Here is a 13,574-nt window from a genome sequence, read left to right as displayed (position 1 = left end):
TGGGGAAACAGAGACTTGATGTGAATGGAGTAGCAAGAATTGAGGGTACACACGCGATGAACATGAGGGCAGAGAGCTAGAAGCGTATGCAATAAGAGTTAGCAGAGAGTGAGGGAGTCCAGTGGAAAAGAAGAAGGGGTGATAGGGCTCAAATTAAGTGTGAAAAAGTCAAATGCTAAAGAAACACGCAAAAGGGAAAATAGTTCACTGAAGTAGTTATTGAAAGAATACAACTCGTCCAATCAAAACATGCTGGAACCACAGGTGGGAGAAACACAAGAATATGGAGGAAAGACACTGAAAGAGGAGCAAGAAATTGAAATAGACAAGTAATTCATCCAGTGATAAGCAAGTGGCCCACATAAAGCCCACTCCTAGTACATGTTAAAACAGTATATATTAGAATACTGGTTTTAAGGCAGTCTGTAGCTTGAGTGCCTCCATGCTCATGCAATCAAACAGGCACATACAAAAACACTGTTTGTGTGTACCTCTTTGGGAAGAAGTGGTGGCATTTGTTTTTTGACTGGCAGCCACTGTAGTGCAAACAGCAGGCCTCGCGGCAGCTTTTTGTTGGTGGTCGTTGCTGGTGGTCATCACAGGTGCTTGCGGTCCCCTTAGGAGCTCAATAGTCAGGGTTTTCACTGAGGAGTTCACTCTGATGCCAACCCATGGTTAGGGACCTAGGGAGGCACCTCCTGGGACTCAGGGACTCATTCCAACTAAAGCAAGCAGGGCTTAGGCAGCTCCAGTGGCAGGTCCAGTACAGCAGGTCAGCTGGGCAGTTGCAGGGAGGTCTTTGGAGCTTGTTGTGGCCCTTGGAGTCACTTGGGGTAGCCTGGGAGGAAGGTAAGAAGGTCCAGTCTCCCTTCTGAGACAGCAAGGCAGTCCTCAAACAGCAGGGCAGTTCTCTAGCAGCAGGAAAGTCCTTCTTCTGTAATGCCCAAAGTCTCAAGAGTGTTCAGAAAAGTGGCTCTGGAGGCCCATAGTTATACCTGGTGCCAGCATTTCCTACCCCCACATCTGATTCTGGAACGTTTTTCCCCTTCCCATGTGAAGGCTTCAAACTGTCTTGTGGTGACAAATGGCAGACAGGCATGGTGTCAGATTCCTTTGTGGATGCAGGAGGCAAAGCCCTTAGAAGTGTGAGGAAGGAAACAGTGCCTCACCACTCATCCTGCCAGGATGGCCCATCCTATCCACACCTAAGCCCACTTTGTGTCACTCTCTTGAAGGAATACACAAGCCCAGACAGAAGACCCATTCACAGTCATGTGGCCCAGGTTAAAATGGTTGGGACAAGAAAATGCCAACTTTCTAAAAGTGACATTTACACAATAGTGACTTGAAATCCAACTTTAGCATTACAAAAGATTTTAAATTACAATTCATTTGAGTGTAAACACCATATCGCCATCTGCTCCCAATCCAACTTTATCCCTAGACCAGTGAAAAACGACTATAAGACTCTTACACTGGAAGGACATGTAAAACCAAAGTGCACACGTCCTACTTTTTAAATACAATGCACACTCCCCTATGAGAGCCTTTAGGGCACACCTTAGCTGTGACTTATATGTATAATAATGATGGTTAGGCCTGGCAAAAGGTTTATTTTGCCAGATTCAAATGGCAGTTTAAAAATGCATTGCAGGCTTGCAGGGGCAGGCATGAGATATGTTTAAAAAGGCTACTGTAGTGGGTGGCACAGTGAGTGCTGCATGCCCATCAGTAACATTTAATTTGCAGGTCCTGGGAACTGATAGTACTACTTTAAAAGGGAGCTACAACTAAATTAAATGTGACGATTAGTTGTAGTCCAATTTCATCATGTTTGAAGGAGAGAGCACACGCATTTTAGCACTGGTAAGCACTCAAACTGAGTAAACTCCTAATGCAAACAAAAATGAATTCAGCGAAACAAGAGGGGTGAAGGCAAAAAGTTTTGGGGGAATACCATGCCAAGGATGACAGGTCTGCCACTTGCTTTCTAAATGTATTCCCTTTTTTATGTTAAGTGTCCACAAAATCACCCCTCAGTCCAGCCATCCACCTGTTCTTCCCCATCCCATGTTATATTTATTTGATGTTTTTTTGTGTTTTCCTTTTCGTAAGAGGGCCCGGCAGCTCTGAAGCCCTAGTGGCTGTTTGCCTTATGTTTATGTACTTAATTTCTTTTTTTTTTTTTTTAGTTTACTGTTCGAACATGGCTGTCTGGCAATTTGGGATAATAAAATGAAAGTAAAGGTAAAAATGGTCGCTGGTCTATCATGCATGCATCCTGCCACATGGGGCATGAAAAAACAAAGTGATGTATGGAATGCTTAAATTAATCTTAGTCACTAGCAATTGCTCGGGCCGAATCCCAATCCTTCGTTTTTCACCCACCATCCCATCTCAGTTTGGACACAGCCATATGCAAATCAGCATTGACCCCGCTCCAATGGGAACATTCCAGCCCAAACTTCCAGGCCAGATCCCTCCTAAACCAGAATACTAGTAACTCAGGACCGATTTGCCCTTATTACAGATGGGCATGCCCATATGTGGGTCCTGTGCACACTGTGTCACTGGAACCAAGCTATATCCATCACGCTTTGTACACTTTAGTATGCATACAGCCACAGGCAAGCACCACGAGAAAGGTGCACGTATGAGTGCACACAGCGATCATCTAAGAAGGTTAGCAAATCCAAGATGGCCATCACATCTGCACATGTTTGCACATGCATAGAGGCACGCAGACATGTATAAATCACAGTATGCCAACATCACCAGTGCAATCATGAATTGGCAAGGCAACTAGGTTAGAACTCACCTACTAAAAACGAGACCTACTGACTTTGCTAATGCTTGTTTTTCTGTGATTTAGGGATACTATGTGGCTAGATTACGTGAAAAGTATTACCAGTGTTGTTTAATTTGATTAAATGACTCAGTTTCTCATGTTGTGGGTAATTTTAAGTAAAATGTGAATGAGGACAGGAAAAGGAAAGGTAGGAATGACCACAGTCTGAACAAGTTATAAAGCAGCTGGTAACCGAATAGGAAGAAGACTATAAAATAATGAATTTGACAAAGAAAGGTTTGTGTTTTTATAATATCAAGGTGAGTGTAAAATTGCAATATAACATTTGTGTAATTAAAGCATGTGTGCCATCAACCATCATATAATGTGAAACCTTCAACGATCTCACGATAGAGCATTCAATGTGGTGGACAATAATGTGCTGTTATACGTCTATAAATGTGCACTAAAACATTTAGATTTGTAATAAGTTAATGGGTTTGTGAATCACTAGTTAACCATCAACACAATACTGCCTCTGAGCACACAGAGTTGAGCTAAAACATCATGAGGTGAGAAACTTTTTGATGTGCATTGAAAATCAGTGGGTATTTGATATGATTTGCATAAACACAATGAAAACAACAATAGGTTTGGAAACATTTAGATGTGCGATATACTGCAGTGGTACACAACATTATCACAGTGTGAAACATTTAGACGTGCAATATATTAGTAGATCATCATATTTAGCTTTATATCTATAACTGGGGCAAATGTGCAGTTTCAGAGTCAGTAGCAAGTCATTTGGGGAGTAATTAGTGAAGATCCATGTAGGTTAGATCCAGACAGTAAGATTATTTCTGTAAATAAATCGTACGAGATTGCATTTTGTAGATGAGTATTAAAAGGCATAGTCAGGGTTTCTGGACAGTTATCACATTGCAACTGTATAGTTATTATTGATTGTGCTTTATCATGTAATAGTTTTTGGATCCACACCCTAAAAAGGCCCTAACAGGCACGAATCTCCCCAGGCTGAATAACCTTTTGAGAATGTATTAATATGGGTTCTAGGTACGGGCAGGAACAGAAAGTAAGTCCCAGATTTATCAATGGATAGCATTTTCCTTGCATCAAGCAAGATGATGCACGGGCAATGCAATTCTTAAGTCAGATTTACCAAGCCATGCAACGCCACCTTGCGTGGCCCTGTGTGGCTTGGTAAATCTGGAGTAACACAAGGCGGCGCAAGTTACTTGCGTTATAGTGCACCGGGAAGTCATTACATAGTGGAGTGAGGGTGTTCCTATGTGTCCACACACGTTTTTTGAGGCATTGCCCGATTTACCAAAACTAGTACACCTGGAGATGTGTCAAAATATAAGCCTTCCTGATAGAGGCGCAAAAAGGATAAAGATCTTTATTTCTCTTTGTTGTTTCCTCTTTCCAAATGTGCTACATTCTACAGCACAGTTAGAAAGAGGGAACACCTCTAAGAACTGATTTTGTGCAGGTGTCCCTTCCTGCACAATAACTGTTCTGTCTGCAATGCAGGCACCCTTGTATCATGGTCTTATTGTGCCTGTATTTGTGCTAGGCAGCACATATTGTGCCAGTGCTGTGAGAGAGCACAAATGCGCCAATTCTTGGTAAATAAGGTGCACTCCTGCCCTTCCGTTTGACTCAGCGCAGCTCAACAGGTTGTCTTGCTTCACTGAAATGCATCAAATACTGATGAATCTAGACCTAAACTGGGACTGATGACTATCTTACACAAAATAGCATCTCTGCTTGTTCAAGTGGAATGAGAGAATCCAATCAGCAATGGCAATCAAAGGGGAAGAGCAGTTGGAACTAGACTGATGGAGCATCATGGGCTGTGCTGGTCAGATGCTGCCAAATTAGGGGGTGATACAGAGTCGACAGCTCACAACCTGCTTGTGCAGGGACAAAGGCAAGTGGAAACTGTGATTTAAGAATGCCATTTCAGAGGGATTGAGGCATGGCAGTGAACAATATATAAGGCTGAGCTTCGACTGGTTCGAAAATTGAGGAAGCATTTCAGTGAGAGGCATCTTCCTAGGGACCAGAGACTAGATATGGTTTTGATGTGAGGCAACCAACTGACCACTAGTAGTTCAATAGCTGAAACATGGCAGTTTTGTATTGGTGTATGTATTTTAGATTTTTTAATAAAAATACATTTTTGTGCTTGAGAAAATACTTGATGAAGCCAAGGCCAAAAGACAATTCTTTCTAAGAACACTATTATAGACTAAGTTAGGCGAAAGACTAACAAATGTTAAATATTTTGCTAAATGTATTCCTTTTCATTGGGGGAACACTCCTAACTGGGGCAATATTCCCATGTCGAGGAGGAAACTAAAAATCTATTTTTGCATTGCATTCGGACAAAGCAATTGTAAAGAATAAACATATATAATTAATCTAGACCTAAAAAGAAAAGAAATATCTGCTCTCAAATGTTCAGAAATCGTATAAAGAAAATGAAAAGCAAAATGAAAACTACAGTAATCAACAGAAATGAAATTCACAGAAGGAAATAAGAGAAACTAACTGGGTATTGTTGTAGCCTGAAAAGCCAGGTCCAATGTTGTAGGATACATTAAGGTTTCCTTTCCAGCCTTCTGGTGGGGGAGGGCCCCCCATATTCCTGTCAAAAACAGATACGGTTAGATGTTTGGTACAGAAATAGAGACCATACAGTGCCTATTCATCCTAATTCTTATTCTGTTCCACCATCTTTAAAATGACACATTTCCAATTAAAAAGAGTATCAAGTTACAAAGCAAACCTTAAAGAACGGTTTCTGGGTAAGACCTAACAACCAATCCTATGGGAAATTCATAGTTCAGAGTGATTACTACTAGGGGAATGTAGGAAAAGTTCTAATGCACCAGAAATGTGGACTTTCTAAAAAGGTAAAGAGTATCAGAAAGTTTCAAGCACAGTGAATAGCTTACTATGATGCAGCTCTTTACAGTGCTACCGAATTGGAGCAACACATTGCTGTATGTCAACAGGACACCAACTTCCAAGGCCTTGTATTTGATTTGACAACCCAAAGGAGTCTAGCAGGGGTAGTGTGTTCTTGCTTGTGTTGGAAAAGTGTTCATGTCCCTAGCAGGATATCACAGAGAACTACATATTACCCAGCCGTGCAAACATAAGGTACCAAATCAATACATTAATTTAGAGATTAGGTAGGTTTCCAATACAGTTGAACTGCCATGAAACATGGCAGTGTTTTATTTTTGCTCAGTATTACTCTGCTCATCAACAGAAGTGGAAAAGTGAGAGGCAAGAACAAAACCAAACACAACAACAAAACATTAGAGTTGTAAACTTGCAAATTAAATATTCTTTCACAGAAACATATGTATATATTTGATAATGTTATGAAGCACTGCTCGTCCCTTCAGAGCATTGCTGGATGCTGACACAAGGAGCATAGAGGCCACTCAGGCATTTCCTTCAGGCATTGTCTTCCTAAAGTAACTGACGTTTATGTAGGCAAAGTGGTGTTTTTAGATTTTATGTCGGTAGAACATGCACTCTTTGGGAACCCTGGACCTAACTCACCAAAACCGGCACATTGTCTTCAAACTCACTAGTAGGACTTCAGAGAATGGGGGCCACAAGTTTATAGTCACAGATTTGGTATTTAGAATGTGGATTCTGAGGGTCTGTGCCTCTCAGGGTCAGTGAAACCCTCAAGGGATTCTCTGATTCCATAACAAAAACCCATACTTAAAAAAAAAAAATAATGATCTATTTGTGGGGGCTTGGTGAGTATGCCCCACATTAAGACAGGGGGATCAAATGTGCTTACCTCAGTATTCTATGTGACCTTTCATAATATTTTTTCATGACTGTGAAAAAGTCACCCTTTTAACATTTACACTGCAATGTTTTCTGACTGATACTGGTGGTAACTGACCCTGACTGCGCCCTGGGCTCTGCTTAACAGGCCAAGGGCCAGTGCTCTGAATAAAAGTTATATGGTAAAAGTGTCACAATTACAATTGGCAATGCCAGGCCCTGGAAGTCCCTAATAGATAACAGGACAAGGAGATTGAAACTACCTATAAGTCCCTAGTATCTAACAGGGCTGAGAAGTTTAGAGGCCCAGTAGATTTCCTGCACTGAAGTGTGCACCACTGTGTTGCTTGCTGTCATTTGTAAAGGCAGCCCTGCCTTGCAGACTGTCTTTAAAAAGTAAAATGATTTCAAATTCAACTTTGGGATTTAAGGTACCTCCTAAGTTTTAAACTACCTTATTTTTACATATGTCACCCCCAAGATGCCCTGGGGGTGGGGTGCCATAAATTATGTTTTATATGCCCTGCTGAGGGAAAAACTGTGTCTTTCATTATTCCCCATTGTAGAAAGTTAGCTGCATAGGCTAAAGTAGAAATATTTTTCATAAAGTATAAGCATTGCTAGGGAGGAGCTACGATTGCCATGAAAGGACTCACATGAATGGTAATGATAAATCCAGCAACTTGCAATTGTTGAATTTGTCATACCTAGTACAGAAACAAAGTTATAAGACTTTCTTTTCTGCAAGGCAAATGCCAGCCTGCCTATGGTCTCTCCTGATTGGTCAGCCCCAACACTATTAGCCAAGCTGCTTTCATTAGATGATAAGTGGCCTGCATTGAGCAGAGGTTATGTGATGAGGGAGGTTTGCAAATCCTAAGGCCAAGTCAAAATGGGGGCGGGATCAATCAAGCTGAGGCTTCTAAAGGAAAGCTAGTCAGAAAGGTATGCAGCCATGCCTGCACTCTCACACCTTGAACCCCGCAGATAGATGGGCTTAGGAAAGGAATTTGCAGATGTGCCGAGGGGAAGTCAATGGAAATGAGCTACATCAGTGGGTTGGCTTAGCCAGGCTTTGCTCCTCTGGAGGAAAATTGTTTATCTTGGAATATTAACGTGCAGTGCATTGACACAAGAAGATGCCACACTTTGGACTAAGTTGTCATGCCACTGGGTGACACCCTCCAGCTCATTGGCAAGGAAGCCCACTGAATGTCCCCCAGGATGATTGAATAAAAGTGACTGATCTGTATTGCAGTTCAGATCTGCTGCCTGAAACCACTAGAAGAAGAAGGACTGCCCTGCTCAAACCCCAGTCTGCAACCCAGAGGACTACACACTAAAGTGCTGCCCTGTTGCGCACTGTAATAACAGGCCAAAGGACTCTGCTTTGCTTCAAAAAGGAGTCAGGAGGGGTCTCACTGAAAGCAATAGGTGAACAGAGCTTCCCTGCAACAACTTCCAGTACGACCCCAGCCTGCAGTGCGTCCAGTGGACTTGAAAGCATTTGGCCAGGTGCATTGTGTGAATTGAAATACCAAACTTGGAAGGACCATCTCAGGGCTCCAAGACCCTTGGATTTATGTTTTGGACACGTTGAGACCTAAAGAAGAACTTCTGGAAGGATCTCCAGAAGTTTGGAGAAGTTTCAAGAACTTTTGTGAAAAAGCTCCATAAGTGGACCAACTCGACATCGCGAGTTAAGCAGACTACCTTGAACCACGACCCGGCCAGGATTTCTGGTTCATCCCGGTGAAAGCTCCAGACTTCCAGGATTTGACCAGGGCCTTTTGGAAAAGCAATCCAACAATATTGCATCTAAATTGGCTTGCTGTGGAGGACCGTCTGATGTTGAGAAATAAAAGCTCCAGAAAAGTTTCTAAGTGAGAAGGTAAAATTTTGACCGGGGCCTCCTGCTCAGTGTACCCAAGCAGGACTTCATCGCAGTCGGCCTCAAACTTTGACTTTGTCCCAGTCAAGCGTAACCAGATGTCCCCTGTTGGAGCTATTCTATTGATTTCTAAGCACTAGAAATCAAATTTTTTTATTCAATCTTTAAAAATTAATACCTCCCGTTCCCTATATTGGGTTTTTGTCATTTTGGTGTCATTTTAGAGATAAAAATATTTACTATGTTTATAAATTTGTATGGGATTTTTATTGTGTGTTGTGTCTTTACTGTATTGCTGTATTTAAATACTTTACATAACTGTCTCCTAAGTTAGGGCGGCCTGCATGTTACAAAGCTACCAGAGGTAGAGCCAGGGGCTGATGTTTATGAGACTTTGACTGAAACTAACACTGTTTGGGGGCTGTTGGTAGGTGCATACTTACTCTACTAATAATCAGCCTCCAACAATGATGTATAGCCCATGTCCCTTGGTGTCTAATGTCAGCCAAAATCAAAATGTTTCTCTTGCAGACAGCTAATCAGAGTTTTTGAGTCTGCAACCCTTACATACAGTTTATGGACTTGAAATGGACAATGGAAATGGAAAAAAATGCATCATCTAATCTGATTTTGTTTCTTTTAAATGGTTCTAATGGTCCCAGTAGCTCTAACTTTTTTAACTTTTCAATGCCTGCATCACATTTTTCTCAGGTAATTTATCAACAACTACAAAACATATTTAGACTAAAGCAAAAAGTCATATTCTTGATTAAAGTTCTACTCTTGTGCCATTTTTCTGTAGTGAAGAGGAACAATTCCTAAGGGAGTCTGAATGTGAAAGGTCACTTTTTTGACGACCTGCCTTTACTGTCTTTGATGTTAATCTGAGGTTGTGCTAATTTTTGTTCGGAATTCAACAAAATGTTTCAGCTTTTTTAATTGGTTCATACCAGATAAGGAACACATTGTCATTATATCTTATTCAGACAATCCGCTGCCAGGTGCATTCAAAGCCGTTTCAGATAGTATCAAGAGATATTATTGATCTGTAAGAGAAAACGTTCTCTGGGAGTTAACAGGGATGAGGAGCTGAAAGTACATGTGGGATAAGTGGACATCTTCAATGCTTTTTGTCTGGATATGCTTAAGTTTTATTTGACATTTCTCTTCGTGGTTAATGTGTTGCTTGTTTATATCAGATCATGTTACCTCTTGCTAATTGCCCTTTTCTAGCACGGTTGTTTAAAGTGGTATACATTTGTTATATTGGTTACGTATTGGGTTGTCCTTTGATTAAATATAAAGGGCTGTTTCTTGAAGGTACTCCTTCCTATTATTTGTGGAATTGATTGTTAGACCCTTTAAGTATGATGCCCACTTGGGATACTACTCTGAATTTCCTTTCATGCACAATAAAGGGGTCTAACTCTTTACTTCTTTATTTATTTATTTATGTACACCTACTTAGGAGAAGCCCACAGGGGCTAGACATTTGATTTTCCTTAAGTGCACAATACAGGACCCCAAAACACCCACTGATGGTAATTAACTTTATTGAGGTACTTAGGTGGCATCTACTGATTTAATATGGGGCATGAATTCAATTTATTATGGCAGCGGAGCTCAGATACCACCTATAGGTTTAACATTAGCCAATTACAGGTTAAACTGTGCCTTATGGAGGACTATATATACACTATATGTACAGGTACATTTTCACTACACATTACAGTAGTGGATAATACACTGTGCAGATTTATATATTATAAATTAACTTATGATTGTTCCTTCGAGAACTCCCACTAATATTTATTTTGTCACTTCACACATCCGATTCACCTTTTTTCCTCACTCTCCACATGCATTTTCGTCTACAATATATACCTGTCATTATCAATTTAGTTGCATTGATCTAATGTTTAGTTTACATAAAATCGGATTAGTAAAGTACTTTATTTATGTCTATTATGGGATACTGAATATTACATTTGAAATGTATAATGAACTCTAATAATATGAACCATTATTTATTTTACAAATATTATGAACTTGGCTTCTCAAATGTGATGTACAAATGATAACTGGAGAAGCAATGTGAACTGAAATGAAAATATTTTTTCTATGTTTATAGTTGGCTGCTTTTTATTTCATTGGGTGGTGGGTGTTACTAACTTTGGGAAATCCTCTCTTAATCCGAAACGTGTCAGGCCACAAGTGCTTTAATAAAACTGCCACTATAAATTGCACCTCAGAGTGCCTGTTTTCTTTCTGTTGAGGAGGAACTGTCTGAAATATTTCACGGGGACTTGCATCTACGTAATTTGAGGAAAAAAGAATATATATATATATATATATATATATGTATATATATATATATATATATATATATATATCCCCGTAGGTCACAGCATGTGAGCTGGCCCCGGGTCATGGGTCCCCAGGGCCAATGCAATGAAGTTTAAAAAGTTTAGCAGTCACAGGCAGATGCCCCAGAGCCTTCAATGGCTTGGGAGGGGTGAGCCGCAAACCCTCTTACCTCCGTTAAAAGCATATTGAGCCCTGGTGATGGGGTTCCCTGATCCCTTGATAACCCAGGGAGGTAAGTTGTGGGATTCACATCTTCTTTTGGCACTTTAGACATAGTGATTGGCTCCCTGGGGTCTATAATAGCTCAGGAAGGGTGTCAGCGAGCCACCTCCGCTAATGTAATGCAGCCCCAGGGGTGGGATCCCCAGGGACTATAGCTGAAGAATGCAGCCTCAGCCACCATTTACGTTTTTTTCAATCCCACAGGAGTATCCCATCCCTGCCTCCTGATATTTTTTTTTTAAATTTACTTCAGGACAGAAGACTAAAGCCCTGAATACGAGTTTGGTGAACGGGAACACCCACCTGCCAAACCTCCAACAGGGTGGCTGTATTGTGGTGGCAACCCCCCATCAGCCCCATTATGACTTTCCGACTGGGCTGAGTGGGGTTTTTGCTGGTCAGCCTAGCGGGAAAATGACGGCAGCATTGTCGTTGGCTCGTAATAGAGCATACAGTGCGCATTTCGAGGGTGCTGGGCAGGGGGACCATCCATATATACAACTATTTTTAAACCTTAATTTCTCAACTACTAAATGGAATTACACCAAATCAAAAAAAGCACATTCTGTATACCAAGATTTTGCTTCCTGACAAATTTGGTGTAATTCCATTCAGCAATTTTTGCTGTAGCCCTGACTAAAGATGTCTATAGAAAATGCATCAGTTAGTGCATTTTGGGACTCCACTTTGTTCTCCACTGTCGCTTGACGGATAACCCTGACAACCCATGCACAAACTCGGCAACAAAGAGCACTTTTTCTGAAAGTTTTGTGTGGATTGGTCAAACACTGCAAAGTTATTACCAACACAATGATGCATTTCCAGACCTACCTACAGCTATGCTATATATATATATATATATATATATATATATATATATATATATATATATATATATATATATATATATATATAAAACAAATCTTAATCTGATGTTATACTTAGGTACAGAACTAAAATTGTAGCTTCCATTTAAAACAATCTTAGAAATTCAGTAAAAAAAATAAAAATAAAGGAACATTATAGTTTGTTATTGTAATAATGTAATAATACTCCATAAGAAGGTGTGCACAGGAGTGAAGACTGTACACAGCAAGTAGTTGCCCACCCATGTAGGTTTGACTGACCACAAGAGGTTGGCCATCAAGTGTACAGTACAGGGTGAAGGCTATGCGTAATAGGACCTTCTCCACCTAAGGGGCCTCAGGTGTTTAGAGGGAATGGGCTTTTCTTGGAGGGGTTCTGCAAACATTGAAGAGTGTTCGTAGTGGGTACTTTCCTACCCATATATGGTTCATTGTCCACAAGATGACAGCTATCTGCAAATGGTTTGGAACAGGTCAAAAGCTGAACATAGTAGGGCTTGGTCACTAATGGGGCTTGGACTTCTGGAGGAAGTATGTCTCCATAAGGATTTATTCATAGGGCAAAGACTGAGTGCAGTCGGGGCTTGCCCACCTGTGTCTGGTTGATTGCCCACATGTGGCTGGCTATCTACAAAGTGTTCAGTACAGGAAAAAGGCTGTGTGCAGGAGAAGCTTGGTTCATCAAAGGGGGCTTGTGTGTATGAAGGGTAATTTAAGCTTTCATGATAATGCACCATTTACTATCTACTTTCACATTTGAAATGCTCTAGAAGATTAATTTGAACAGCAATATCGTTCCATCTGCAGAATTGGGGGAATCTTGGCCACCCTGCATTACACTTTACCAAGACTTCTGGTCAAATTTCGCTAATTGCCATGTAGTGGTACTTTTCTTCTGCGAGGCTCCAGGATACGCGAGTTGGCGAGCGAGATTTGGCATTCCCTAGTGTGATTTTCGAACACGGGCAGTCGCCAGCATTCATGACCAGGTGTGGTCAGAGAGCTGCAGTTCGAGTAGAATTTCTGGCGTTCGGGTAGATTTTCCACTTGAAAGGCTGCATGCTCGTTTATAGTGCTGTTCACACTAACTTTCAGCCCTACTCACGCTACCGGCACTAAATTGCAATGTTTGCAGCGTGAGCTCCATATTTTTCACCTGTTTGTGACATTCTGTGGAATCTCAAGGAGTTTTTCTGTAACTCCACGGAATTCCGCCCACCACAGTTAGAGTACGTCATCAGCATTATCATTAATGATGTCATTTGAGATGGCCTCAGTGATGTAGGCAATTATGCCTATGAATATATATGAGTGATGTAATATGGGAGGTCATAAGCAGTGCATGGCTCGGTAAACTATAACTGGTGAATTTGAAGGTTTTTATGTGTGTAAAATGTGACGTGGACTTACAGTTTCTCGACACTTTAAGCTTTGTTTTTTCTGTAAATTTCAATGTTTTTTTTATGTAAAGTTAGAGATTATTGCCATATCTAACTATTATATCAGTGTAATCTTTGTTTTTTTTTCAGTGAATTTCTGGGATTGTTTTTCAACGTAAAGTAAGATCTTATAATCATGCCCAACCTCAGCAGGT

The 13,574-nt window shown here is 40.8% G+C and overlaps 1 protein-coding gene across 2 annotated transcripts in view; it reads right to left on the bottom strand.

The window, feature by feature from the left end:
• LOC138249850 (glutamate carboxypeptidase 2-like) overlaps positions 1-13,574 on the bottom strand; it is a 477,831-nt gene that overhangs the window by 219,867 nt on the left and 244,390 nt on the right. For both annotated transcript variants that reach the window (XM_069204011.1, XM_069204012.1), the window contains exon 8: positions 5,370-5,465. In XM_069204011.1, coding sequence (XP_069060112.1) covers positions 5,370-5,465 — 96 coding nt within the window. The remainder of the gene's footprint in view (positions 1-5,369; positions 5,466-13,574) is intronic.

Source organism: Pleurodeles waltl, chromosome 8, assembly GCF_031143425.1.
Source record: "Pleurodeles waltl isolate 20211129_DDA chromosome 8, aPleWal1.hap1.20221129, whole genome shotgun sequence".
In the NCBI taxonomy this organism is placed as follows: Eukaryota; Metazoa; Chordata; class Amphibia; order Caudata; family Salamandridae; genus Pleurodeles; species Pleurodeles waltl.
Note: the sequence above shows the minus strand (reverse complement) of the source record. Positions and strands in the feature narration are given on the sequence as shown.